Below are 23,045 nucleotides of genomic sequence, written 5' to 3'. Positions count from 1 at the left end.
GGTGGCCCCGGGGCCCGGACGCAGCCGCGTGACCCTGCGCCCTCCTCCCCCCAGGCTGGAACGAGCTGCTCATCGCCTCCTTCTCCCACCGGTCCATCGCCGTGAAGGACGGGATCCTCCTGGCCACCGGGCTGCACGTCCACCGGAACAGCGCCCACAGCGCCGGGGTGGGCGCTATCTTTGACAGGTGGGGCCCCCGGCCCACATTCCCGTCCCGCTTAGCGTGGGTTCCGTTCACGCGGGTTCCAGATGTGGAAACGGAAGTGTAGGCACGAAGGTTCACGTCTCCCTAAGTCTGTCAGCGAGGGGCACCCAGCAGCCGCAGCCTAACGTTTTGATGCATTTCCTCCCGCCTCTCTTTATTTTATTTTATTAAAAAAATTTTTTCTAACGTTTATTCATTTTTGAGAGAGAGAGAGAGGGAGAGAGAGGGAGAACGAGCAGGGGAGGGGCAGAGAGGGAGGGAGACACAGAATCCGAAGCAGGCTTCAGGCTCCAAGCTGTCAGCGCAGAGCCTGACGCGGGGCTCGAACCCACGAACCGTGAGATCATGACCCGAGCCGAAGTCGGAAGCTTAACCGACGGAGCCCCCCGGGGGTCCCCTCCTGGCTCTCTTTAAACTCCTGTGCTGCGGAAGGAGCACTGCACTTTCTGAAAAGGAGGAGTCACCGTCTTACAGCAGCTGCTGTGTTTTTAATACATCGAAGCCTGAGAGCGCCCTGCCGTGTCGGCCATTGCTCCTTCACCTCCCCGCACCCCTGCGCTCCGTAGCATACACGCAGGGAGGCAGCGCTGGCAGGGGTGGGGGAGCCCCACGCCTCCAGTCTCGCTCCACACACACAGCTCCCTTGTGCTCCACCCGGCAGGGAGGACAGGAGCTGCCCGTCCCCGGCTGCAGGCACCTGGGTGTCTGGTTGAGCCAGCTGCAGAGGAAGGGCTGGGAGAGGCGTCGTAGGGTCTCCCTGGGGCGGGGGACGCAGCACGGGAGCAGTGAGGGAAGGTGGTGGCAGGGCTCCCAGGGAGCCCGAGTATGGGAGCCCTGAAGTCAGAGGTGAGCGGGGCCCCCCGGCCGTCCCCCACGGGAGAATAAACGCAGGAACCACGCTGCCCTGTAGGGCAGTTCTGGTAGAACCAAGAAGTCGGCCCTCGAGCTCCCCGGGATGTGTCAAGTGCAAACAGGGGCTGGGGCCACGTACCCTGGCAAGTGCTGGTTTAAGCAGCATATAGGTGTGTCTTTGCTGCAGGACTTCTCAGGGCCTTTAACAGGCTGACGTACAAGGTGCCAGCAAAGGCAGCTGCGGGGTGCAACCATTGTCCACAGAGGCCTTCTTTAGAGGGGATCGCCTGCTGGGATCTGCTTTGCTTTAGGAATGCAGCCCCAACCGTGCACCCAGCCGCCAGTTCTGTGTCACAGCTGCTAGAGAGGTGACAGCGACAGAGGCGTGGGGCTGTACCCCGAGTGGGCCCAGAGCGGCATCAGAAGGAATCCGCTCCTCCTTGCCCTTCGAGCGAATGGAACGGGTGACCCCTGCCTCGGGGCCCCGCTGGCCACAGCAGAGGTGGTGGGGCGTGTAAGCGCCTGTCCCCTCCCGCTCTGTCCCCAAGGCTCCCTGGGATCTTCCCCTCTCCAGCCCGCAGACCCTTGGGGGCTCCCCGGCTCCTCAGGGCCATCATCCAGGTTCTTCCCAGGCCACCGTCCTTGGTCCCCTGTGGCCCAGCCTCGCCAGACACTTGCCACTTCTTGGACACGGCCGTCGAGTTCTGGGGGCCAGTGAGCAGGCCGACGAGGTCGGGGAGCGCAGGCAGCCCGGGGACCCAGGAGCCCGCTGCCCGCAGGGGCTGGGCCAGCTGAGGTTGGGTCGGGGCTCGCCCTGTGACAGGTGGCGTGGCTTGGTCTGGAAGTGAAGCCCCCTCGGGCGCCTGGGAGGGAGCAAGGGGGGGCCACGTCCTGGGGACCCACAGGAGCGGTGTGGGTGCCGTGCGCCACGGCCCTGCTTCGAGCCGTGGGGAGCCGTGGCGGCGGACTCTTCCCACCGTGTCCGGGTCCCTGGCTCCCCTCGGTGCCGCTGTCGCAGGTCCCTTCCTGGCAAATGCCACCTGCCGACCGTCCTGAGAAAGGAAAGGGAGCCGCCCGTCTCCGGGTGGGACCACACGCGGGGGCGCGGGGGACGTCAGGCCCCGGCCGGGCGGCTCCCGGGTTTGGCCCGGCCGTTCTCGGCTGTGCCCGGCGTCCACGCCGCTTCCCGAGCGAGTCCTCTGGGGAAGCCGCGGGGGTCCCCGGCGAGGCCACGGCCTGACTGGGACCGCGGTGCTGCGTCCTCCGCAGGGTGCTGACGGAGCTCGTGTCCAAGATGCGGGACATGCAGATGGACAAGACGGAGCTGGGCTGCCTGCGCGCCATCGTCCTCTTCAACCCCGGTACGGCCCCCCTGGCTCGCCCCGGGCGCTCGCGGCCCATTGCTCGTGGCCTCCTGGCTGGCGGAGCGGCCACGCCGCTTTCTTCTCGTGGCTCTCGTGAGCGTGAGAACGTGGCGGCCTCCGCGGGCAGTGGGGCTCAGTGACTCGCGCTCCTCCTTCGCGGTGCGGCGTGGCCTGTGGCCGAGCCCTCTGAGCCCCGCGTCCGCGGTGTGGCACCACCGGCCGCCAGAACCCCGGTCACTGGAAGCGGCAGCGTCTTCGTGGACTTCTAGTAGGGAAGGTCTGGAGCCCGGACGGTCTGCTAGGGGCGGGTGGGGACGCAGGGGGGCAGGCTCGGGGCCGCCGCGGGCTTCTAGGGAGAGGTGGGCGAGCTGGCCGGGCCGTGGTGAAGACGGGGGCGGGGGTGGGGGGGGTTAGCGGGCCCCCCTGCCTTCCTGCCTGGCGGCCGCTCCAGTGCTGAGGGATCCGCCTGTGGATCCGTGAACGTCTCCTTTAGGGGAGACCCCGTTTCTGTGGGGCATCTTGTCCCCCAGATGTATGCTCTAAGCCTGTGATCCTGCCAGCATGGGAGGCCGGGCCACACATCTCGGCCCCGCCCGGGTGGGGTCCCCGTTCAAGTTGTGCGTGGCCCGGCCGCTGGTGCCCCTTCGCTGCCCGAGTCCTGGGTGTGGGGCTGCTGGGGACAGGAAGGAGATGGCTGGAGCTGGGGCCTCCTCAGGGCCTGGGGGCGCTGAGCTAAGGAGAAGCCTGGCGCGTCCCCGAGAGGCCCAGGACCCCAGGCCTCCTGCGGCATTCAAGCCGTGGACCTCAGCGCACCTGCTGGGATGTCAGGCTGCCAGGGCAGTGCTGCTGTGAGCGCCCCCCGACCCGGGGCCCAGAGGCGACCCGACGGCAGGCCCGTCCCGTGGCTGAGCCGCTGTGGGGCCGCGGCGGCTTCAGACGGCAGCAAGCGGGCAGTGGTGGGCTCCAGCCTCCGGCCCCCAAGCCATCAGGTTGGACCACACTTGGCTGGGACCAGACCCAGGGCCTCGTGAACCCTAGTGCGATACCACCAAGTGCTGGCTGCTGCGGGGAGAGGTGGGCTCGTCTCACGTTGGCTTGTGGGGCCTTGGGAAGCCCCGGGAGACAAGGAGGCAGAGAGGACGCTGGACGGAGCTGCCTGGCCCGGTGGGCTCTGACTGGTTCCGGAAGCCCCACGACGCTCACCCAGCCGAGCCCCGGCACACCCTGTGCGCCTCGGATCCCACCGGCGGGCCCTGGAGGCTTTGGTGGCTGTGGTCCCGGGCATCGCCTTCCACGGGCAGAGCCCCTTCCGGACCGGGCTCCCGCCCTCAGGGTCCCAGGACTCGGGGGGGGGGGGGGGCTGTTGCTGGGGTGTTGCTGGGGTGAAGGTTCGGAGCTTTCATCCACCGCAAAGGAACGGAGTCCCAAGTGCAGCAAGGGTGGGACATTAGCCTGGTTGCCACGGTAACCGGGGGGGGGGGGGGGGGACGGCGGTCCCCTTGCGTTTGAGCCCCAATGGGGAAGCTGTGTCGCGAAGCCCAGGGATGGGCCCGAGGTCCCGTGGCCAGCGAGTGGCAAGTCGGGACCCAGAGCCCGCCCGCAGCTGCCGGCTTCGTCCGAGCGGGGAGCTCGCCTGAGTGCCCGGGTGTCCCGTGCAGCCTCCTGGGCGAAGGCCTCTGACCCGCAGCCCCTTCCCCTGCAGACTCCAAGGGGCTCTCGAACCCAGCGGAGGTGGAGGCCCTGCGGGAGAAGGTCTACGCGTCCCTGGAGGCATACTGCAAACACAAGTACCCTGAGCAGCCGGGAAGGTGAGCCCGCGGCCCCAGCCCCCTGCCCCGGCCCCCTGCCCCGGGGGCCCTCGGGGCCTCACCCCAGACCCCCCGGCCCCAGGCCGGACTGCCACCGGCTCTCCCGCACGGCTGTGGGAATTAGAAGGCGGCACCGCCTCCGTCAGGGAAGGTGTGCGGAGGGTGGGGACCCCGCGGATGCGCTGTCACACCCCTGCAACTCACCGGAAACGGTCCGCACGCGGCGGGTGCTGGTCTCCGTGGGGTATGAAAACGAAGCCAGTGGTCTCCTCCGCCCCGGAAGGGAACCCCTAGAGGCGGGGCCTTTGCGTGCTAGCCCCCAGCAGGGACGGAGGCCAGCACAGAGCGGGTGCCTCATAAACGTGTTCAGAGTTTGCCTCCCACCTGACGGGGGGGCACCGGAAGGGCTGGGCCTCATTTCTGGGTCCACAGTGCCAGACGCACAGGAGGTGGCTTGCTGCTGCTGTGCCTGTCGTCCTACTCTAGCCCCTCCCTCCGAAAGGGCCTCTCCTGGCAGGGCGTGTGCCCCCCGGCCCCGGACACCAGACCTCCCTCTCCGCCGCCCGCCCCGCGGTGCCCGCTGGCTCGCGCACCCGACTGTGCCCTGCTCCCTCCCAGCCTCATCTGGTTTGGTTTAAACTGAAACTTCCCGGGGAGGATGGAGGGCAGGCCTGCTTGTTTTTCCTGGCTGCACGCCGCAGCCCATCTCGCCAGCTCAGCAGAAAACCGCTTTCTCTGGCCCCGGTCCAGCCTCTCTGCTGCGTTTTTGCCTTTAAAACGTGGGTTGCATGGCAGCCAACCCCAGGGCTTTCTCCCCTGAAATACAGACGCTGTGAATAGTTAACGAGGCCCCGCAGCCTCTCGAGGGTCCGTGTGGTTGCTGGGGGGGGGCAGCTGTGGACATCCCCGGAGGGGACAGGGCACTATCCTTGGTGGCAGAGCAGCTAAGCCTGGTGACCCTCCTCCAAGAGCCCCAGCCTTCCCCCTTCCCTCCCCCAGTCAGTCTGCCCCTCCCCACCCCCAGGGGCCGGGCAGGGCCTGGGGATCATGCCTCTGGCCCAGCTCCAATAGAGCTATTTCTGGGGAAGGGGTGGGCATTGGCATGGGGCACCCGGGATGCCAGCGCTTTATGGGGTGAGGCTTGCTCGAGCACAGACCTGCTGCCCGGCCCACGAACGGCCCCACCTTAGTCTCCCCACTGTGGCCAGAGGCACTGCTGATACTCAGATCCGTTTTTGTAGCTCTCTCCCCGACTTAAAATCCTGCTGTGGCTCCCTATTGCCCTTGGAGAGAACCCACACATTTTAGCTTTCCCGTAATGCCCGACTCAGCCTGCACCAGCCCAGCCACTGCCTGGCCCTGACTCTTCATCCCAGGTCTCTCTTCCCTGGATCTTCCTTCGGGGTCTTGTGTCCACCCCGCCTGTTCCCGCCCCCAGGCCCTGGCCGGCTGAGCGGCCCCACCTCCCCCTCGGGCTCAGCACCGGTGGGCGGTGGGCGCAGGACCCACCTGGGTCCTGTCCCCAGGCGCCCAGCAGGCGGCCACCGCTTCCTCTTCCACGGGCCCTCCCACAGGTTCGCCAAGCTGCTGCTGCGCCTTCCTGCTCTGCGCTCCATCGGCCTCAAGTGCCTGGAACACCTTTTCTTCTTCAAACTCATCGGGGACACGCCCATCGACACCTTCCTCATGGAGATGCTGGAAGCTCCACACCAAATGACTTAGGCCCACGGCCCGTCCTTCGCGCCCGCCCGCCCCCCCCACCCCCGGCCTGGCCACCCCGCCTGGCCGCCAGCTGCTCGTCCCGGCCGAGGCCCGTCCCCGCCCCTTCTCCGCCTGGCCTGTTCGACGTGGGGGCGCAGCCTGCTAAGCCTAAGAGTTGCCGACGCCTCCTTACGTTCAGGGCAGCGCGGCTCATCTGGCCGCCGGCCTGCCCTGGAGCTGTAGCAGCCGCTGGTGTTCGGAACATCCCCGCCACCCTCCTGTGTCTGCAGTGACCCCTTCGCCACCCGTCAGGGGCCCCCCCCCGGCCAGCGCTCCCCGCCCGGCGTCAGTGGTGGGCTGCCAACGACCCCACCTGCACCGCCCCCCGCCCCGGGGCACTTGAGAGGGGCTCCGGGGCCCCGGGCTCCCCTTCCCTCGCAGGGACGGGCCAGCAGCCCCTTCCCAAAGATGGCTTGCAACTTGGCCCCCGAGCCGACCGGAACGGGAACTGACCTCCGTGCAGGGTTCTGGGGCCACCTCGAGGCTGCCGGGACCGGGGTCGCCCACCTTCCCACCTCGGTTTTCTCTCTGCATCACCGTGGTTTCAGCTTCTTCGCTCGCACAGCCCCGTCCGACCCAGGGTAGCCAGACCCCGTGCGTGGCCCGTCCTCCGTTCTGCCTTCTGTTTCGGCCTGTGAGGAGGGGCGGGCTCGCGCCCGGTTCCTGGAGGGCGAGCCCGCTTCCCGGCCTTCCTAGAAGTCCCGGCCACGCTGCTGTGACTCAGCTGACCTCGCGGGCAGAGACGGCCTCCGGGGAGGCCCGCAGCGGTGGGAGGAGGGGAGGCCCGCAGGGGTGGGGGGGCATGGAGAGCCAGAGGCCCGGCAGGACGGTGGGGCCGCTTCCTGGAGCTGCTGGGAGAGCGGCCCCCTTGGCTGGCTGGCTGTTGCGTGTAGGAGCCTCTCGGAATCGGGGACGTCGCGTGCCAGCGTCCTCGGGCCTGTGGCTAGATGCCCCTCGGGGACAGCCGGCCCGGCTGCTGTCTTGTCTGGGCAACGGCCTGACGCGGGGCTCCATCGGACATCTGCTGCGGCTGATGGCTCCCCAGTCCAGCCCAGCGCCTGCTTCCGTAGCCTCTCTGCCGACCCGGGCAGGGGTGCTGCCTCCTGGGCGGGGGGGGGGGGGGGGGCACGCTCCGAGCTTCGGGGGTGCAGGGGCTCTCTCAGGTTGAACCGGCTTCTTTTGCACTGTAATGCCCTCCCTTTGGTCTGAGTACTTTCCATTCTCACGCCTCATACTCCACGAACCCAGCGTTTGTCACTGGTGGGGGCCTGAGCAGGGATGGGGGGGGTGAGGGGATGCAGACGGCTCCAGCCCTCTCGGCCCTTGAGGGGATGGCCTGTACCCTGGGTGGGGGGTCCTGAGGCAGGATGCGGAGAGGCAGGCCTGCTGGCCCTCAGGCCTCCGTGGGGAAAGTAGCTGTGGCTCTTCTCCTTCCAGGGTCCCCGGCCAAGCTGGAAAGTGAGGCTCCAGGCAGAGGCCCTGAGGTGGCACAAAACCCTCCTTTCTCCACCGTCCACCCCATCACGTGGGGAGGTGTCCCCTGCTGGGCGGGCGGCAGAGGCGGGGTGTGCTGGGGCCTGCCCAGCTCCCAGACGCTCCCCCAAATCTCAGCAGCCTTTGGGGGCTCCGTTGTGACCAGCAGCGACGCAGGGACTCTTGGGGACTCCCTCGCGGGGTCCCCGGTCGTGGAAATAAGTGGTAGACTGCCCCTCGCCCAGCATCCCTGGTGCCCCCGGTCCTCCCCATCCCGCCCCCTCGGGCACGCGGGAACGTCATCGTTCCGGGCCCCGGGGGCCCCGGCTGTTAGTCCGTAAAGCACTGAGGCCCCCGGGCTCCCGCCGCCTCGACAGCCAGAAACCCCCAGCCCCTCTGCGCCCCCCCCCCCCCCCCCCCCCCCAGCCCGCAGGCACAGCGTCCCAGACCCTTGGGCTGCCCTTCTCTTCCATCTGTCTGCTGTCCTTGTCATCCATCCAGTGCTGTTTGAGAAGGTGGTAGATGGGGCTACGGCCCGTCGCTCAGTAGAGAGGTAGGATTTTTATGTGACCAGACCTTTAATAGTATTACCAATCTGGTTCCATTAAGGTGATTTTTTTTGTAATTATTATTATTATTATTATTATTATTTTGGTGGGACAATCTTTAATTTTCTAAAGATAGCACTAACATCAGCTCGTTAGCCACCTCTTGCCCGTCCCGCCTCGGCCGGGCTGGACGCCGCCCGGGCCCCGGCCTGCAGGTGCCTCCGCGCACTTGCCCCACTTTGACATGCAGACGGGGTTCCCACGGCAGAGGAGCCCAGATGACCGCGTCCCGCGTCTGCAAGGTGTCCGCAAAGCCGGGCTCTGGCTTGCCCCCCCCCCCACAACCCCCGTCAAGTGTCTCCTTGGAAGCCAGTCTGCCCTTGTCACCTGGAAACACACGGTCTCTGGGGGAAGATGGCCCCACGCCCTCGGCTTTCCAAGTCTCGGCGTTCCTAGAGGATTCGGGCTGGCGGCAAGCACGGGGAGCCACGGCAGGGCTCCCTCCTCTGCGGGGGCCCCTAGGAGGGCCCGGCCGGACGTGCAGCCAGTGGGTAATCAGCTGATGTTGTCCCCATCACGGAATTCGGGCGCGTGGCCTGGTCCCTGCCCTCGCAGGGGTGTGGTGTAAAATGTCCGTGCTGTACAGAGAGAAACTGCGTGGAGCCACACGCCGTCGACCCGCAGCACACGCGTAGCAGTTACCAGCGTTTTGTTTTCATTTTTAATCCAGACTTTCCCCCTCCTCCCGTGTTCCTGTACGTTTGCTTCACGTAAGCAAGTAATAAGGACCCCTCCTCTGGTGAAATCCGGGTTCGAATGAATATGTCAAGGCAAGGAGTGCATCTATTTTAAGATGCTTTGGAGCAAGCAGCTTTATCAGTCCCCAATCCTTAGCCATGCCTTAGCTGGGACGCGTAGCTAACGCTTTAGAGAGGTTGACAAGTACATACAGAGATAAAATGTCTAAAGCATCGGGAAAGGTTAAAAAAAAAAAAAAATCTATTTTTGTACAAATGTAATTTTATCCCTCATGTATACTTGGATGATGGGGGGGTGGGACCTGTTTTGTTTCTGCTTCTGGACACGGAGGCGACAGCTTCCCCCGCGAAGCCTGGGGCGCGGCGCACGGGCTTTGTACGAACCTCTGCGCGCAGACGTCCCCCTCGGGCGGGGGTGGGCCCGAGACGTCCAAGGGTTTTCTTCCCCTTCCGAGAGGTCTTTAAAGCCTTGCGCTGTCCCGCCCCCGTTGCCAGCCGGCCTTCCCGAGACTCTGTTTGGCTGTGAACTTCCTTCCCTGCGTGATTGTTCTCTGAACACCGCACCGCAGGTGCCGGGCACGGACGAACAACGGTGTCAGAACGTGGAAAGAAACACAGAAAAACTGAGAGGAGAAACAAAATATGAGCGTTTAAAAATACATCCCCATTCGGTTCTCGTTTGTTCTGGGGGCGGGGAGGGGGGGCGGGGAGGCCTCCCGCTTTGGGTCTGGAAGTCGGCCGCACGAGGGGCGAGCGGGGCCTCCGGCTGCTGCGGTGGGGGGGGGGGGGGGGGCCTTCCTGGGTCTGCTCGGCTCCGGATTCCCCGGGGCCGGGCCAGAGGTCCGAGAGGGCCCCCCCCCCCACATCCGTGGGCACCGGGCAAGCGGCCTCCTGCCTTGCCCCAGGCTGCCCGAGCCCGAACGGGGGGAGCGGTCCACACACAGGCCACAAGACGAAGGAGGTCACCTCGCCGCCCTGTTAATAACGAGGTGATGACATCCCGTCTGCTGCGTCCTGTGTGATAAATGCTCTTCGCATCCACGCTGCCTGTGGGCCGGGCCGCGGTTTGGAGGTGGTGCCTGTGCCCTCCCGTGTGCCCTCTGTCTAGCGGGCACCTTCCCAGGGAGGCTCTGCGAGCCCTGAGGGCGGGGTCCTGCTCTGTGGCACCAGACAGCTGGCCCGAGGGTGAAGGCGGCTCCCGGCCGGAACGCGTGCAGTCGACAACAGGCCGGGGGCTCCCCTTTCGTTACCCCCCCCCGAATGTGCTCACACACACACGTGCACACAAACGACACGCGAGCACACAACGTGCGTGTGTTCACCCACGTGTGCACGTGCACAACTGGCCCCCCCACGCGACACGTACCCACAAGACACGCGTGTGCACACACACGTACGTTCCCACAGTGCACACAGGACACGCACACACCCGCACACGGGTGCAAGGACCTCAGTAGCCCCAGGACGTGCGAGGCGGTAGCAGTGGGAGCGGCTCACCCGCCTTCTCCCTCCCGGGGCTTACTGACGAGGCGGCCGCACCGCCACCTCGAGTCGCTCCCCAGGCCCCAGGGCTGGGTCGGGGGCACCCGTGGGACTCGAGCAAGTGACGACGTGGTTTGATGTCAGTTTAAGACGCCTGTCAGGCCTGCTGCTCCCTCCGTGTACCCTCCCCTGGGTCAAGGCCTTGGCCTTGCCCGCAGGAGCTCAGCCAGGACAAGCTCAGCCTGGAAGGGGGCGGGCATGGGGAGCCCCACCTCTCCCCGCAGCACAGCACCCCACTCTGGGCCTCGCCGGGACTGGCCCACGCTCTGTTCCTGTCAAAAGCACGTATATGCCAGCCACGGGGGGCCGCTTCCTTGGTCCGGAGGGAGGGTCAGTCCTGGGAGGGCCTGGAGAATTGGGAGGGTTCCTCCCTGCTGACGGACCCCTTGTCCTGCCTTCCACGCGACCAAACCCACTGTTGAGCGGCGGTCATGTACCCCGAGCAGGTGCCAGCCCGGCTCTGGACGAGGCCCTCGGGAGTGGTCGTGTGGGGAGGGCTCCTGTGGGCTGGGAGGGCCCCAGGTGTAAATGTCCCCATCTGAGAGCGGCCCGGACAGCTGCAGAGCCAGGAGGGGCCTCGAGGGTCCTTTGCGGGAGACCAGGAAAGCAGTATTCCCCAGGCCCTGCGCTGGTGCTCGGAGGGCAGACCTGTGTCTTCCTAATGAGCCGGGGCAAGGGTGGGGGGGGGGGGGAGGGCGGGGCGGGGGGGCTCCAGGCGGGGGCCGAGCTGCTTGGCCCTCTCTGTCAGACTGAGTCAGTCCCGGGTGGCCGGGGGCCTGAGCTGACCTCTGTGGGGGCCACCCTGCCCCAACCCAGGGTCCTCCCAAGGGTTCTCCGGGACGCAGGCTCTGGGGAGCACACCCGGGACAGCGTGCTTACCCCCGCCCCCCATCCCGGTGAGGGAGCACAGAGGAGTCAGGCTGAAGGATGGGGACAGGAGGCAAGTGAGTCCAGGTGGGCAAGGTTCTGACGCCAACTTCCTGCGGTGAGCAGGGGCCCTGGTGACCCCCCGGAGCGGGAGCACCGCTGTGCGCTATTGAGTTTCCAGCAGTCTAGCAGAGGCCCCGGGCTCCGCATGGGCCCACACAGCACGGCCACCTGGCCTCGGGCCTCCCCGCTGCCTCCAGCTGCCTCAGTGACACCTGCCTGGGGCCGTCACCTGGACCAGAGATGCTGGGCTTGATAGGTTTGCCACAAGCAGGATCGGCCCAGCAGGGCTTGGGGTTGGTAACGGGAGAGGGGAGTGTGGGGCAGGGGGATTTGGAGGGACGGTGCTGAGCACTCACTCTCTAGTGACAGGAAGGGGCTGGCCCTGCCATCAGGAAGCAAGCAGGCAGTGTGATGGGAGGATGGGAAATGGGGGGGGGGGCGGGGTGGCGGCTGCAGGGGAGAGACCCTGCCTAGGACACACATGACAGGAGCTGGTGCCATCGCTGGGCATGAGGACGGCAGCATCCAGTGACAGGAACCCCGTGGAGCTGGTCAGGGAAGTTGTGGGGACCTCAGGCAGCAAGGGGCTGGAGCTCGGGAGGGGAGACCATGTAAAGATCTCAGTCCCCAGCCCTTAGTGCCCAAACGGTCCCATCGGTCCCTAAACTCAAGGGCTGCTGGGGACCTTGTGTTCTGGGAGTGTCGGAACGCCATCGCATCGTTTCCAGCCGCCCTCCAGCCGCCGGGCCCAGGGCACCCAGGTCAGCCTCCCTGACGCATGCAGAGCCCCTGGGGAGTCCTCTGGGGGTGGGGGGAGCCCGGTCGGGAAGCCAGACCCCAACCCCTGGCGCCCGGGTGCCCGAGGCACAGAGCGGCACTGCCCTCTGCTGGAGGCGCCGGGGCAGAGCTCACCCTGCCTCCTCCGCTCCCTTCTTGTCCCATCCGTCCCTCAGCAGGCGCCCCTGCAGCCCCTACCCGCAGCAGCTCCTAATTCTCTGTGCATCAGCGTCCCCAGGAGCCCATAAATGAGACGGTCTGGGGTCGAGCCGGCGCATGTGCCTTGTGGACACGCCCAGCGGGGGCCCAGGCAGCCCAGCCACTGTGCTCCGCCTGGACCTCGGTTCCCCGCCCCCCCACGATGAAGGCAAAAGGCCTCACACCCCAGAACTGTGATGTGGGTGTACGAGACCTTGGTCATCCAGGTCAGATGCTCTGAAGTTGCCACTATGCTGTTTTATTTTGCTGTGAAGAGACTCCAACACGGGGCGAGGACCTGGACAGGGGTTGGGGCTGGAGCCTTTAGAGAGAGAGAGAGAGAGCCCCCGGGGGTCCACCTCTGGAGAAGGCCAGGGCTGTGGGCCCAGGTTCTGGGGCCTGGGGCCCAGGAGGTGGCTTTGGAGAGGGGGACCCAGAAGGTGGGGCATCATTGTGCCCTTGAAGGTGAAAATCCAAGGGCAGGTTGGAGCTGCCTGCGTGGGGGGGGTGGGGGGTGGCGGTGGGAATCTGGAGGGTGGGGACTTCATTCCTTCATTCATTCATTCATTCACTGGACGACACGCCCCACCCCTTGGACTCCGCAGTGCAACCCGGGCACAGCTGTTCTTGACCCTCAGCCTCAGGCCCTGTCTTGACACCTGGTGACCCTGACCCAAGCTGGCAGGGCTGGCTGTGGGGTCTGTGACCAACGCCTATGAAGCAGAGCGCGCTGCACACGCCGGGGCTGAGAACCCGCTCCCACTGGGGGACTGGCATGGGGACCGGTGTGGGGACCGGTGTCGGCCGCGGTGTTTACGGGCACGGGTTGCTTGGGAGCTTCCGGGCCAGTCTGGCCCGCTGCCCAGAGAGGATCATGGGGCAGGGGCCGGAATGGACCAGATGGCCCCTTCCTTGGCCACCTGCCCTTCAGGGGTGTCCCGGTGCAGCAGGGCTGGGGAGCAGCTTCGACAGCCTCCCCGGCGGTGGGGACGACAGGCCTCTGGTGCAGACGGGAGAGGGCCCGGCTTCCCCTGCCCTGCCCACACCAGCAGCTGCCACGGTGGCCAGGGCCATCCCGGGAGGCTGGAGGGTCAGGAAGCCGTGCCCCCGGGTCCAACCCCAGCTGGAGATCTGGGGGTGCAACGCTTACCTCCCGGGCCTCAGTCTTCCGTCTGCGGCCGGGTGAACGCGGTCGAGAGTGTGCTCCGCGAAGGCTCCGAGTTGAGGGTCACCTCGGAGGGAAGGAGACAAATCAGGGTCGCACAGGGCAGTGGAGCCTGGACCGCGGCCTCCAGGCAGCGCCTGGGAGAAGAGCAGGCCGGCCGATGCCTGCGGACCTCCCCTCGCCAGATGCTCTAGCTCCCCGAGGCCAGGTGGGAGCTTCGAAGGTGGAGAGACTTCGGCACGTCGTCTCCCTCAGAGGAGGCTGCGAGGCGGGGCGGTGGGTTCCCCCAGAGCGAGATGTCGCCCAGCGGTCACACGGCTGGCCGTTTACACAACGGCCCTGACGACACGCCCACCCAAGCCCGCGCACGACTGCTCAGGGCAGCTCTGGTCACCATCGGCCTGCACGGGAAGCAGCCCAGACCCCCCACCTCCCCACCCCAGTTAGGTGATGGACACGAAGCACACTTAGCGAGAACGAGAAATGAGCTGTCAGGCCGCAGGGGGACCTGGGCGCATCACCCACGCGTGCTGGCGGCCGGTGGAGGCCGGGGAGAGAGAGGGCGACGCACCGTGTGGCTCCATTCACCGGGCCTCCTGGAAAACGCAAAGCCACCGAGCGGGCGAGCAGACACTGGTTTCGGCAGGGGGAGGCTGGGCGGGTGGAGCGCAGGGGACCCTTTGGGGAGGCGAGCCCCGAAACGGTGGGTACGTGGCGTCGCGCACCTGTCAAAACCCACAGCCCTCGGCCGCCCCAGCAGGGAGCCTTGCGGTGTGCAAACCGAGGGCCCCAGGCCGTCCGGAGAATGCGGGGCGGAGGCAGACGGGCACAGAGCAGGCTCCCGCATGTAGTGCCAGTGCACGGCCGCCTCACGGATGGCGGGGGGAGGCGGGGGGGGGCAGAGGTGGGGGTTTGCAAAGCTAAAGGCGGAGGGGGCGTGTGCGGGCGAGCTGGGGCCCACGAAGCCGTTCCCGGGATGTGGGATGCCAGATCTGGCACTTGCCTTTAAGTGCGGGGGGCCCTGTGTCTGTTGGAGTGGGGGTGACAGGCTGGCGGGGACAGAGGCTGCGGCCGCCACGCGGTGGGTCAGAGCTGGAGACGGGAGTGCGCGCTCCTGCTGGGAGGCACACGGGACCTCCCCGCGCTGTCAGCCGAGGGGACCGGAAGCCGCCGGCCTCTGACGGGGCCGATTCTAGGGCCGGGCGGGCGGGAGACGGACCGGACGAGCCCAGAGCGTCTCGGGGCCAGAGAGCGAAAGGGGTCCGGTCAACCAGAACAGCGAAGGCCCGGGCGTGGGGCTCATCGGACGGACACGGGGCGTGACCCGCACGGCTCCGGGTGGCCCAGGCCGGCCGGAGGGAGGCCATGCTGGCGGAAGCCTCCAGCTGTGACACAGACACCCGTGAGTCCGTCCGTGCTCACCTGAACACGTAACGGGGAGGCGGTCAAAGAGCCGTGACAAAAATGCCAGATAATTGGCGTAGATGCTTCGCGCCCGGGAGGTGGTGCCTGACCCCGCTCCCGAGCGCGGGCTGGGCCGAGGGACGGTGTCGAAGGGCAGAAGGGGGCTCCACAGTGCAGAAGCCGGGCAACGTGACCTCGGCCAGTGGCCAGAGCCACCGCCGGTGACAGCCACGGCGTGCGCCCCGAGACGATGTGGTGAGGACAGTGCCTCCTAAGCACCCACCTGGGGACCAGATCCCGCGGAGGGACACTCTACGGGACACCCGGCCCGTCGTCCTCGGAACAAGGGAAGTCTGGGCAACTCTCCTTCCAGGGGGGTCCAAGGAGATGTGGCGGCTAAATGTCACGTGGGGTCTTGGGGACCCTGGGGGCAGGAAGAGGGCACTGGGTGAAAAACAAAGTCCCGACACACCAGTCCTGGCTCGTTTGTTAGGACAAATGTGCCCAGCAGTGTGACAGGACAGCGTGGAAAGGCCGCTGGGGGGCAGGGCGGGGGGGGGGGGTGCTCAGCGTGGGTGGCCCCTGAGCCGTCTTCGTACCTCTCCGTAAATCTAATGCTGTTCGAAATTCAAAAAGTTTGTTTAGAAAATCGAAGCGGCATGTATACAAAAAAAAATGTCATCGACTGTTGTCTGAGCTCTTACTTACGGAAACCCACGCGTTTCCCTGTGAGATATTCCAGCTGTTGTAAGTGAAGGCTTGGCTTTTCCAGAAAGATTCCACAGCCCTTATTAGTATCTCATATTTAGAGGCGGGGGGGGGGGGGAGAGGAAAGGAAGGGGGAGGGAAGGAGGGAGGTGGGGGGAGGAAGGGAAGTGAAAGGAGGGGCGCCCAGGGTCCTGAGCACACTGGGGACCTCGGAAGCAGGGGCCACACCGCACACACGTTACGCTCTGTGGTTCAGCCCCCAGCCCTCCCGCAACACTGGCCGAGCCCTAGGCCTGCCGGACCCGGGGTGGAGGGGCCCCAGAGCCAGGAACCTGCAGGCAAGCCTTCCCACCAGGCAGGCAGGGTTTCTGAGAGTTTCTCCCCGTCCGGGGTTGGGTGGCCACGGTCGTAGGAGGGGAGAGCGAGCAGGGCGTCGGTGCAGGGGGTGGGGAGTGGGGGGTGGGAGTGGAGGGCGGGACTTGCCTGGGCTGCAGGGTCCCCGGTGAGCCAAGTGGAGGCTGCTCACGGGGCGGAGGACCAAGATACGGGCGTTGCGGGAGGGCCGTGAGGTCTCAGAGGGCCCCAGGGTGGGGGGAGCAGGTCGGAGGGAGGGGCGTGGGAGTCTGCCAGTGAGGACAACTGCACTGACCGTTGGCTACAACAGCAAGTGGATTTTCATTAGGAAAACAAAAGCAATCCACACACACACTCAAATAACGAGTTAGGAGGAAACGGACTGGACTGGGGGGCGGGCTGATTGCCGGTTCCGACCAATGGCAGGGCTGCCTGGAGCACTGTGCTGAGAAGGACTCTGAAGTCTTGTCTGGGGGCAGGAGACGGAGGCCTGACGGGGCTGGGTCTGCGGCGGCTTCAGGAGAGTGGAGGCAGGGCACCCGCCAGCCAGTCAGCGGGAACTGTCACTGTGCACCTGCTCGCCTGGGTCAGTTGGGGGCGAGAGGGCAAGTGGGCAGCCGGCTTAAGGGTCTGGAGCCAGCCCCCTTGGGCGGCCACCCCTGTGACTTTGGACAGGCCCTCTTAGGGCTCCAGGAATTCCAACGGTCCCGGACCCCCACCCCTAGCCCAGGAGTTACGGCCGCTTGTACAGCTGGGTTGCACATCTCCGGGTGGACAGTGGGTGGCGCCATCCAACTATTCCAAGCTGGAAGTCCCTCGATGTTGCAACTTTAAAAGGATACATATGCTATGGAACTAGCGGGTTCAGTAAAGCCGATCTCTGCACACACTGAACTCTGCGGATTACAGCGCTGAACGGAGCCAAGTTCAAAGAGACATTTCACGGGCTCTTTGTAGTCCCCGCAAGCCCCTTTCCTTGACTTGTGGGGCTGCACGTGGGCGTGATTCCGACAAAAAGTGACGTCCCTGGAGCACGGGGTGGGCGGGAACCTCGCCACACCTGGAGGTTTTCAGCCTTCTCCCCGAGAAGCCCCTGCCCCTCAGGACAGGTGTGATGCACCTGGAATGAGGTCAGGCCACCCCGGGTGCCTGGGGACACTGCAGCACAGGCTGTCGGCACCCGCGACCGCCACCAGAGGGCAGCGTCGCCCCGCCGAGCGCGGCCCGCCGCCCGGCGGTGGACCCTGCTGATTGGCTAAGCCTGCCGTCTCCCTGGCAACCGTCTCCGGCCCGCCCTCTCCCCCAGTCCAGGCGCCCCGCGCTGCCTGCGGGGTGGTCCGGGGCCGCCGGCGCCCTGTCGCGGGCCTGGGGCCCGGGAGCTGCCCGACCCGGAGCCCCGAAGCGTCGAGGGGCCCCATATCAGCATCTCTGGTTTCATTTTGGTTGAGGGGTCCTCTTGTCCTTAAATGCTTGCTTTTCCCACATCCTGTTCTGGAAACAGGGCGGAAAACAAGAGAGGGAGCTTTCCAAGCCAGACAGGAAGGCCCCGGGAACCCTGTGACCTGCCTCGCCTGCCCCCCCGCCCCCCCCCCCCCCAGAGCCCCTGCATGCGCCTCCCAGCTGGTCATCTCACACCTGGAGGGCAGGGAGTGGGCGGGGAGGTTGCACCTGCTGGGGGGGGGGGGGGGGAGGGATGCAGGACGAGGGGATCAAGGCCCCCAGGCCTGGGGGAGGTCCAGTGGGAGCCCCTCCGTGGCCAGACCTTGTCCGGTGTGACGTGATTATGAATTGTGACCACCCTGGACCCCAAGGTGATGCCCCCAGCCTGTCCCCAGAGCCTGCAGAAAGGCCCAGGAGGGCACCTTTCCAGTTCTGAGCAAGTCGTGTAAGAGAAGAGCAGTGAGGGACATACCAGCAGCCTCTGCAGGGCATCTAGTGGCCAATGGGGGGCCAGGGCCATCAGCCCCAGCCAAGCACTCTGAGGAATCAAGGGAAGACAACCTGGGGTACATAGTGTGAGCAGGCCTCAATGAGGAGCGAACCGTGTGATGAGCCAGGGAAGGACCACCCAGCAGGGAACAGCAGGGGCGATGGCTCAGAGGCGGGAGTGTGTCAGGTGTTCAAGGAACTGCTCAGAGTAGAGACGGGGAGGAAGCAGCCCGTGCCTGGGGCCCAGGAGGAGGTTGGGAAAGAGGCTGGGCAGCATGAGGCCCGCACGGCTAAGCGTCAGCCAGACATCTGATGGCTCCAGCGGCCTCCTCCCAACCGCCTTTCAAGTGACTCTGCCCCCGGCCAACTGTCCACGACCCTCCTGCTTCCCTCTCCTTGGCCTCGCAGACTCTGAGAAAAAGGCCAGCGCCATGCCTTCCCCCCCATGTCCCCAGCCGGTCAGGGACATGCTAACCAACCTCTGAGGCTCCTTGCTCACGGGGGCTCCCCGTCTTCTCCTCGGGGTGCCCTGAGACCCCAGCCCAGGACCAGGCGCCCCGCACAGCTGAGCAAGTGACATGTGGGTGGGCCGTAGCCCGGACGAGGGGGCTGCAGGACGACGGGACAGTCACGCTGGGGTGAGTCAGAGGCTCCGGGGCCCTCGGCCTGAGCACCCACCCACTCATTCACTCATTCATTCATTCATTCATTCATTCAGCAAACATTGCCTGGAAATCTGAGCTGGTTCCACAGACAGCAGTTAGCAGAGTCCCTGTGACACAAATGCCATGTGGGCCACATACGGGATGAAAAATGTGCCAGTAGTCACGTCAAGAAGCACGCGAATTTTAATAATTTTTTTTTTATTTAACCCGGCATGTGGAGTCAGTGTCATTTCAATATGCAAACAATGTAAGTTACTAATGAGCTATTTTGCATCTGGTCTGGGGGTACAAAGTCTTTGAGATTTGGTATATATTTACGCTCCCAGCCCATCTCCACTTGCACAAGTCACGTTCAAGCTCTCCAAAGCCGCATGTGGCTAGTGGCTGGCGTATCGGACAGTGAAAGTCCGGAACATTCTCACGGGGCTGCGTGCAGGCAGCAAATGTGGGCCGATGTGTGTCAGGAGAAGGTCCCGCTCAAGGTCCTGTGGGAGAACAGAGGAGAGCGCAACCCACGGAGGAGGGACTGGAAGGCTCCCCCTTCGAGCTGGGCACTGAAGGATGACTAGGCAGTTCTCTGAGTGAGCACAAAGTTTTCGGCTTCCATTCCCTGTACCCCGGGTGGGGCTCATGACGGTCGAGGACAGTCTGGAGAAATCAAGGACCTTCAGTGACCGCCCCACCAGGTGCTCCTGAAGGAACCATTGGCTTAAGCCCTCTTGGTAGGGCTTATCTCTACCCCTGGGGCCGGTGCTGATGTTTTCCCATCTTCTCGTTACAGATGCTGAGGTCTGGGGGTTCAGCTACGCCAGGTGGGCCCCAAATCTTGAGCTCTATGGCCAGGCCGCATATTGCCTGGTCCCACTGCTGCTCACAGGGCCATTGTGCCTGTGTTTGTGAACCTTCCAGAACCTTTGCCTATGTGTTACCCGCGGGGATTCTCTAGACTTGTCTGTAAGCAGGCAGGGCCGGTAGGATTATCTGGTTCCTGCTTGTTTGGTCCTCTTTAGGCCTAACTAAAAGTCCCTCGCTGCCGCCGGGGCCCAGGCCAGCCCTCTTGGGTGCTACCTGCTTCGACAGCTCTCCCCAGGGACCAGGCTGGAGCGCCACCGTGTTCACAAAAGCCGTTAGATAGATACGGATCTTCCAAAATGTTTCCACAGAGAATCAGAAGATTAAATCTGCATCGGGGACGTCTCTGGACGGGTGCCCAGTGTGGGGGTGGCTAAGGGCCGTGACGGCTCTGCGTGACCAGAGGCAGGTCGCTTCTACTCTCTGGAGGTGGCGACTTGCCCTGCCATCAGAGGAGGCGGTTGTTCTGGGCCCCTCGCTCCCCCGAAGCTGCCTCCTCTGTTGGGGCTTCATCCGGAAGGGAGAAACGGAGCCCCTGCCCCGCCCCGCCCTGCCCCCTGCAGACATTTGCTGCACATTCCACGGCTGAAGTGGTCCCATCGCATTCTTCTTGGGGGGCCTGGGCGGGTGCGAGCAGGGCCCACCTCACCGAGGGGCCAAGTGGGCGCGTGGGAGGAGCGTGGGAGGAGCGTGGGCCTCCGTGTGAGATCGGGCGTGGATTGGGGCTCTGTGACATCCGCGTGGCCACTGCTCACCACCTACAAGGGGGAGGGAGCGGCAGGCGTCCTGCCCCCCACCCCCCACCCCGGGGGGGGGCGGGGGGGGGGCTCCAAGTCTGCCTGATGCTTTCCTTCCCCATTGTCCCCTACCTGGGCTCCTTCGGGCCCGGTGCCTCCCAACATGGTGCTCGGCGGGCTGTGTCACTGGGCAGGAAAGGGTTAACCGGGCAGCCGGGGTGTGCCCACAGCCGGCACTTTCCAAAGGTCTGGCCCTGGCCCAGCTCCTGGGAGGCGACCTCTGGGCCCTTCGGACGTCGTCCTGCCTTTGTTTGCCTGGGGCCTCGGCCCACGCCAGAGGCATCGACGGGGGCCCTCGGGCCACACGGTTTCAGCTCAACCTCGGGGGTGGGGGGTGGGGTGGGGGGGTGCGCAGAAGGCTCAGGTCGGCTGCGTCTATGTGGCTGCTGCCCAGTGACAACCTAGACACCTGAGCTCAGATGGTTTCCTGGCTTGGCTGCACCCCGCGTGTGTGGTCACACAGGGTCCTGGGCGAGCTGACCGCCGTCCATCGGCCGGAAGAGACTGTGACCGTGAGTGCAGCGGCTTGGCTGGGCTCTGTGAGCCCTAGTGAATCGCTGAACCTGAGCTTGGTCCTGGGGACGCCTGTGCCGCATCTCTGGTGGTTGGTCCTGGAGGCAGGGGAGTGGGGAAGGTGTCGGCCCCTTTTCCCTCACGGCCCCCAGAGGGCAGTCCTGTTCCAGGAACCCAGGGCGCCACACACGCTTGTGACATCTGGCTGAGGCTTCCCCGGGGGCCTTTGACCCCTCTCTCCTCCCGTCCGATCCCCAGCTCTGCCCACCCAGGACATCCACCTGCCAGCCCAGAGTCCCCGCGCAGAACACGTGTGCAAAGGCTCCGTGGGCTCGGGGGGACCTGTGCCAGCCCCATCCCAGATCTCAACCTCCTGGGTCACAGGGAAGCAGACAGGGTGGGGGGGACGCGAACAACTTTGGACGCAAAGACTTTGTGTCATCTCAGAAGCTGGAGTGCTTGGGGGCTGGGAGGGGCTTCCAAAGGCAGCATCTGGGTCTTTCCCCGCTGGCTCAAGGCTTTGATGGTGGCAACAGGGCCGGGCGGCCTGGCCCCGTCCCGCACCCCGCCAGGGGCCCTCATGTGCCAGTCCCCCCCCAGAGGCGCCTCAGGACCCCGACAGTGTGTCTGTCCCGCCTTCGGGCCTCTGCTCAACGTTGTCCCCCGGCCTCGACGTGGGCCTTCGGAAAAACCGGGCTCCCTTTGAGGCACAGGTGTCCCTTTGGCCGCGAGCCCTCCGGAACCTGCCCTCCCTGTTCGGCTCCACACCTGCCTCCAGGTGACTTGGTCCAGTTGAGGCGCTCCCTGGTGCCAGCCCTGGACAGAGGCTGCTTTTAATTAAGGCTCCCAGCACAACCCCCGTCCCATGGAAACGGAGGCTCCGCGTGGAGACGTGGCTTCCCCGCGGCCGCTCAGCCTCGGCTGCGGGGCTGGGAGGCCCAGCAGGACGGTCTGAGCCCGAAGCCTGGTCCTGACGCCCTGCCCTGCTCTTTCCCGGGCCACGGCCTCCCCTCGGCCCACAGTGTGGCCAGGGCCCCGGCCTCCGGGGAGAGGGGCTGTCCTTAACGCCCCGGGGCCCCGGGACCGTGTCCTCTCGGGGTCCAGACCCGGGGCGTGGGGGCGGCAGAGGACCCGGGCCGGACTGGGGCCCGCCTCCTCCCTGGCCTGCGGACGTGGCCGGCCGCCCCCGCCCCGCCACGTCGCCCGGCCGGCAGGAAGCTGTTCACTCTTGCTCTCTTTTTTGTGAATTTTTGGAGGGTTGTTGTTGCAGGAAACATCTGGACGTGGTCCAAAGAACATAATGAAAAAAGGAGCGAGAGGGGGAGCGGGGGAGGAGGCAGGGGTTGGGGGAGGTTTGGAAAAACCATCTGATCTCACTTTGCAGAGGCAACTGCGATTATGCCCCTGCGGGTTTCACAGCCGCTTCAGATGCAGACCGTGCGGGTGACGTCAGGAGAAAACATGAGGCCCCAGATAGTTCGGTGACACACAGAACACGGAATGGGTCCCAGGCCGGCTCCTGGCTTTCGAATCAGGACAGTCGATGGGCCACGGGTCTTTTCCAGAGGCGAGGGAAGCAGGACAGGATTCCCTGCTGCGGACTTACTGGGGTGTCTGGCCGGGCGGCCCCGGCTGGGGGGGGGCGGGGCACAGAGGAGAAGCGCTCCACGGGGCTCCTCCCTGAAGTTCAGTGTCTGTCGAGCCCGCCGCGAGCCCACCGACTCCGGGGGCACAAATCTGGGCCTGGCCCAGCCCACTCTGCTCTGCCCGCCGGCCGTGCCTTTGGCATCGCGGGCTCCTGGGTCTGGGGGGGGTGGTGCCCTGGGGGTGCAGGGCTGGCTCAGCCCTCGGGGCTCCCCAGTTCAGAAAGCCCCCATTCCAGTGCTTTCCGGGGGTGTCCTGTGGTGTGGGGCTGAGTGCCGGTGACCCTCACGGCGTCCCCAGGTCCTGGCCACCTTTGCCCTGGAGTGGGAGAGAGGGTGACAGCTGACCTCTGTGCCCCCCTGCCCCCGGGCCGGGGCCTCTGCCTGTCCCAGCACCACTAGCCGGGGTCTTCAGACCCCACTCCAGAGCAGGGGTGCTGGAACGTGACAGGAGCTGCACAGGAAAGGATGTCAACGCCCCATCCTCAAGATTTTAGGGCCTCCCCATGGATGCTGCCCGCCCCCACCCTGATGGAGCCCAGGCCCCCGACGGAGGGGACCACAGCCCGTCCCAGATAGCCCCGCTGTCTGCAAGGACTTCGCGGCCGGGACAGTGTGCATGGGGAGGGGGGGGTTGGCTAGCCTACTGCCGTCTCCACGTTTCGTCAGAAATGTTTCTTGAAATAAAACCAGAGATGCCCAGTGACGTAGCAAGGACGAGCGGGTGTCCACCCGAAGGGACTCAGGTTCAACCGGACCAGCTGAACTGTGTCAGTCCTGAAAGCCAGGCCCTGCCCTG

General features: G+C 65.6%; 1 protein-coding gene and 1 long non-coding RNA gene across 6 annotated transcripts in view; one reads left to right on the top strand and one right to left on the bottom strand.

Annotated features, from left to right (window-relative positions):
* RXRA (retinoid X receptor alpha) overlaps positions 1 to 7,876 on the top strand; it is a 94,502-nt gene extending 86,626 nt beyond the window's left edge. For all 5 annotated transcript variants that reach the window (XM_042913546.1, XM_042913549.1, XM_042913550.1 and 2 more), the window contains exons 7-10: positions 55 to 187; positions 2,327 to 2,418; positions 4,124 to 4,229; positions 5,804 to 7,876. In XM_042913546.1, the coding sequence (XP_042769480.1) occupies positions 55 to 187; positions 2,327 to 2,418; positions 4,124 to 4,229; positions 5,804 to 5,951 (479 nt within the window). In that variant the 3' untranslated portion in view covers positions 5,952 to 7,876. The remainder of the gene's footprint in view (positions 1 to 54; positions 188 to 2,326; positions 2,419 to 4,123; positions 4,230 to 5,803) is intronic.
* Positions 7,877 to 12,289: 4,413 nt separating this feature from the next.
* LOC122205441 lies at positions 12,290 to 15,170 on the bottom strand. Its single transcript, XR_006196054.1, has 3 exons — positions 15,069 to 15,170; positions 13,367 to 13,448; positions 12,290 to 12,538 (listed from the first exon to the last, which is right to left on the bottom strand). It is a non-coding gene; the product is annotated as an uncharacterized LOC122205441 (long non-coding RNA).
* Positions 15,171 to 23,045: the final 7,875 nt, after the last annotated feature.

The sequence above is a fragment of the Panthera leo genome, chromosome D4, assembly GCF_018350215.1.
Source record: "Panthera leo isolate Ple1 chromosome D4, P.leo_Ple1_pat1.1, whole genome shotgun sequence".
In the NCBI taxonomy this organism is placed as follows: Eukaryota; Metazoa; Chordata; class Mammalia; order Carnivora; family Felidae; genus Panthera; species Panthera leo.
Note: the sequence above shows the minus strand (reverse complement) of the source record. Positions and strands in the feature narration are given on the sequence as shown.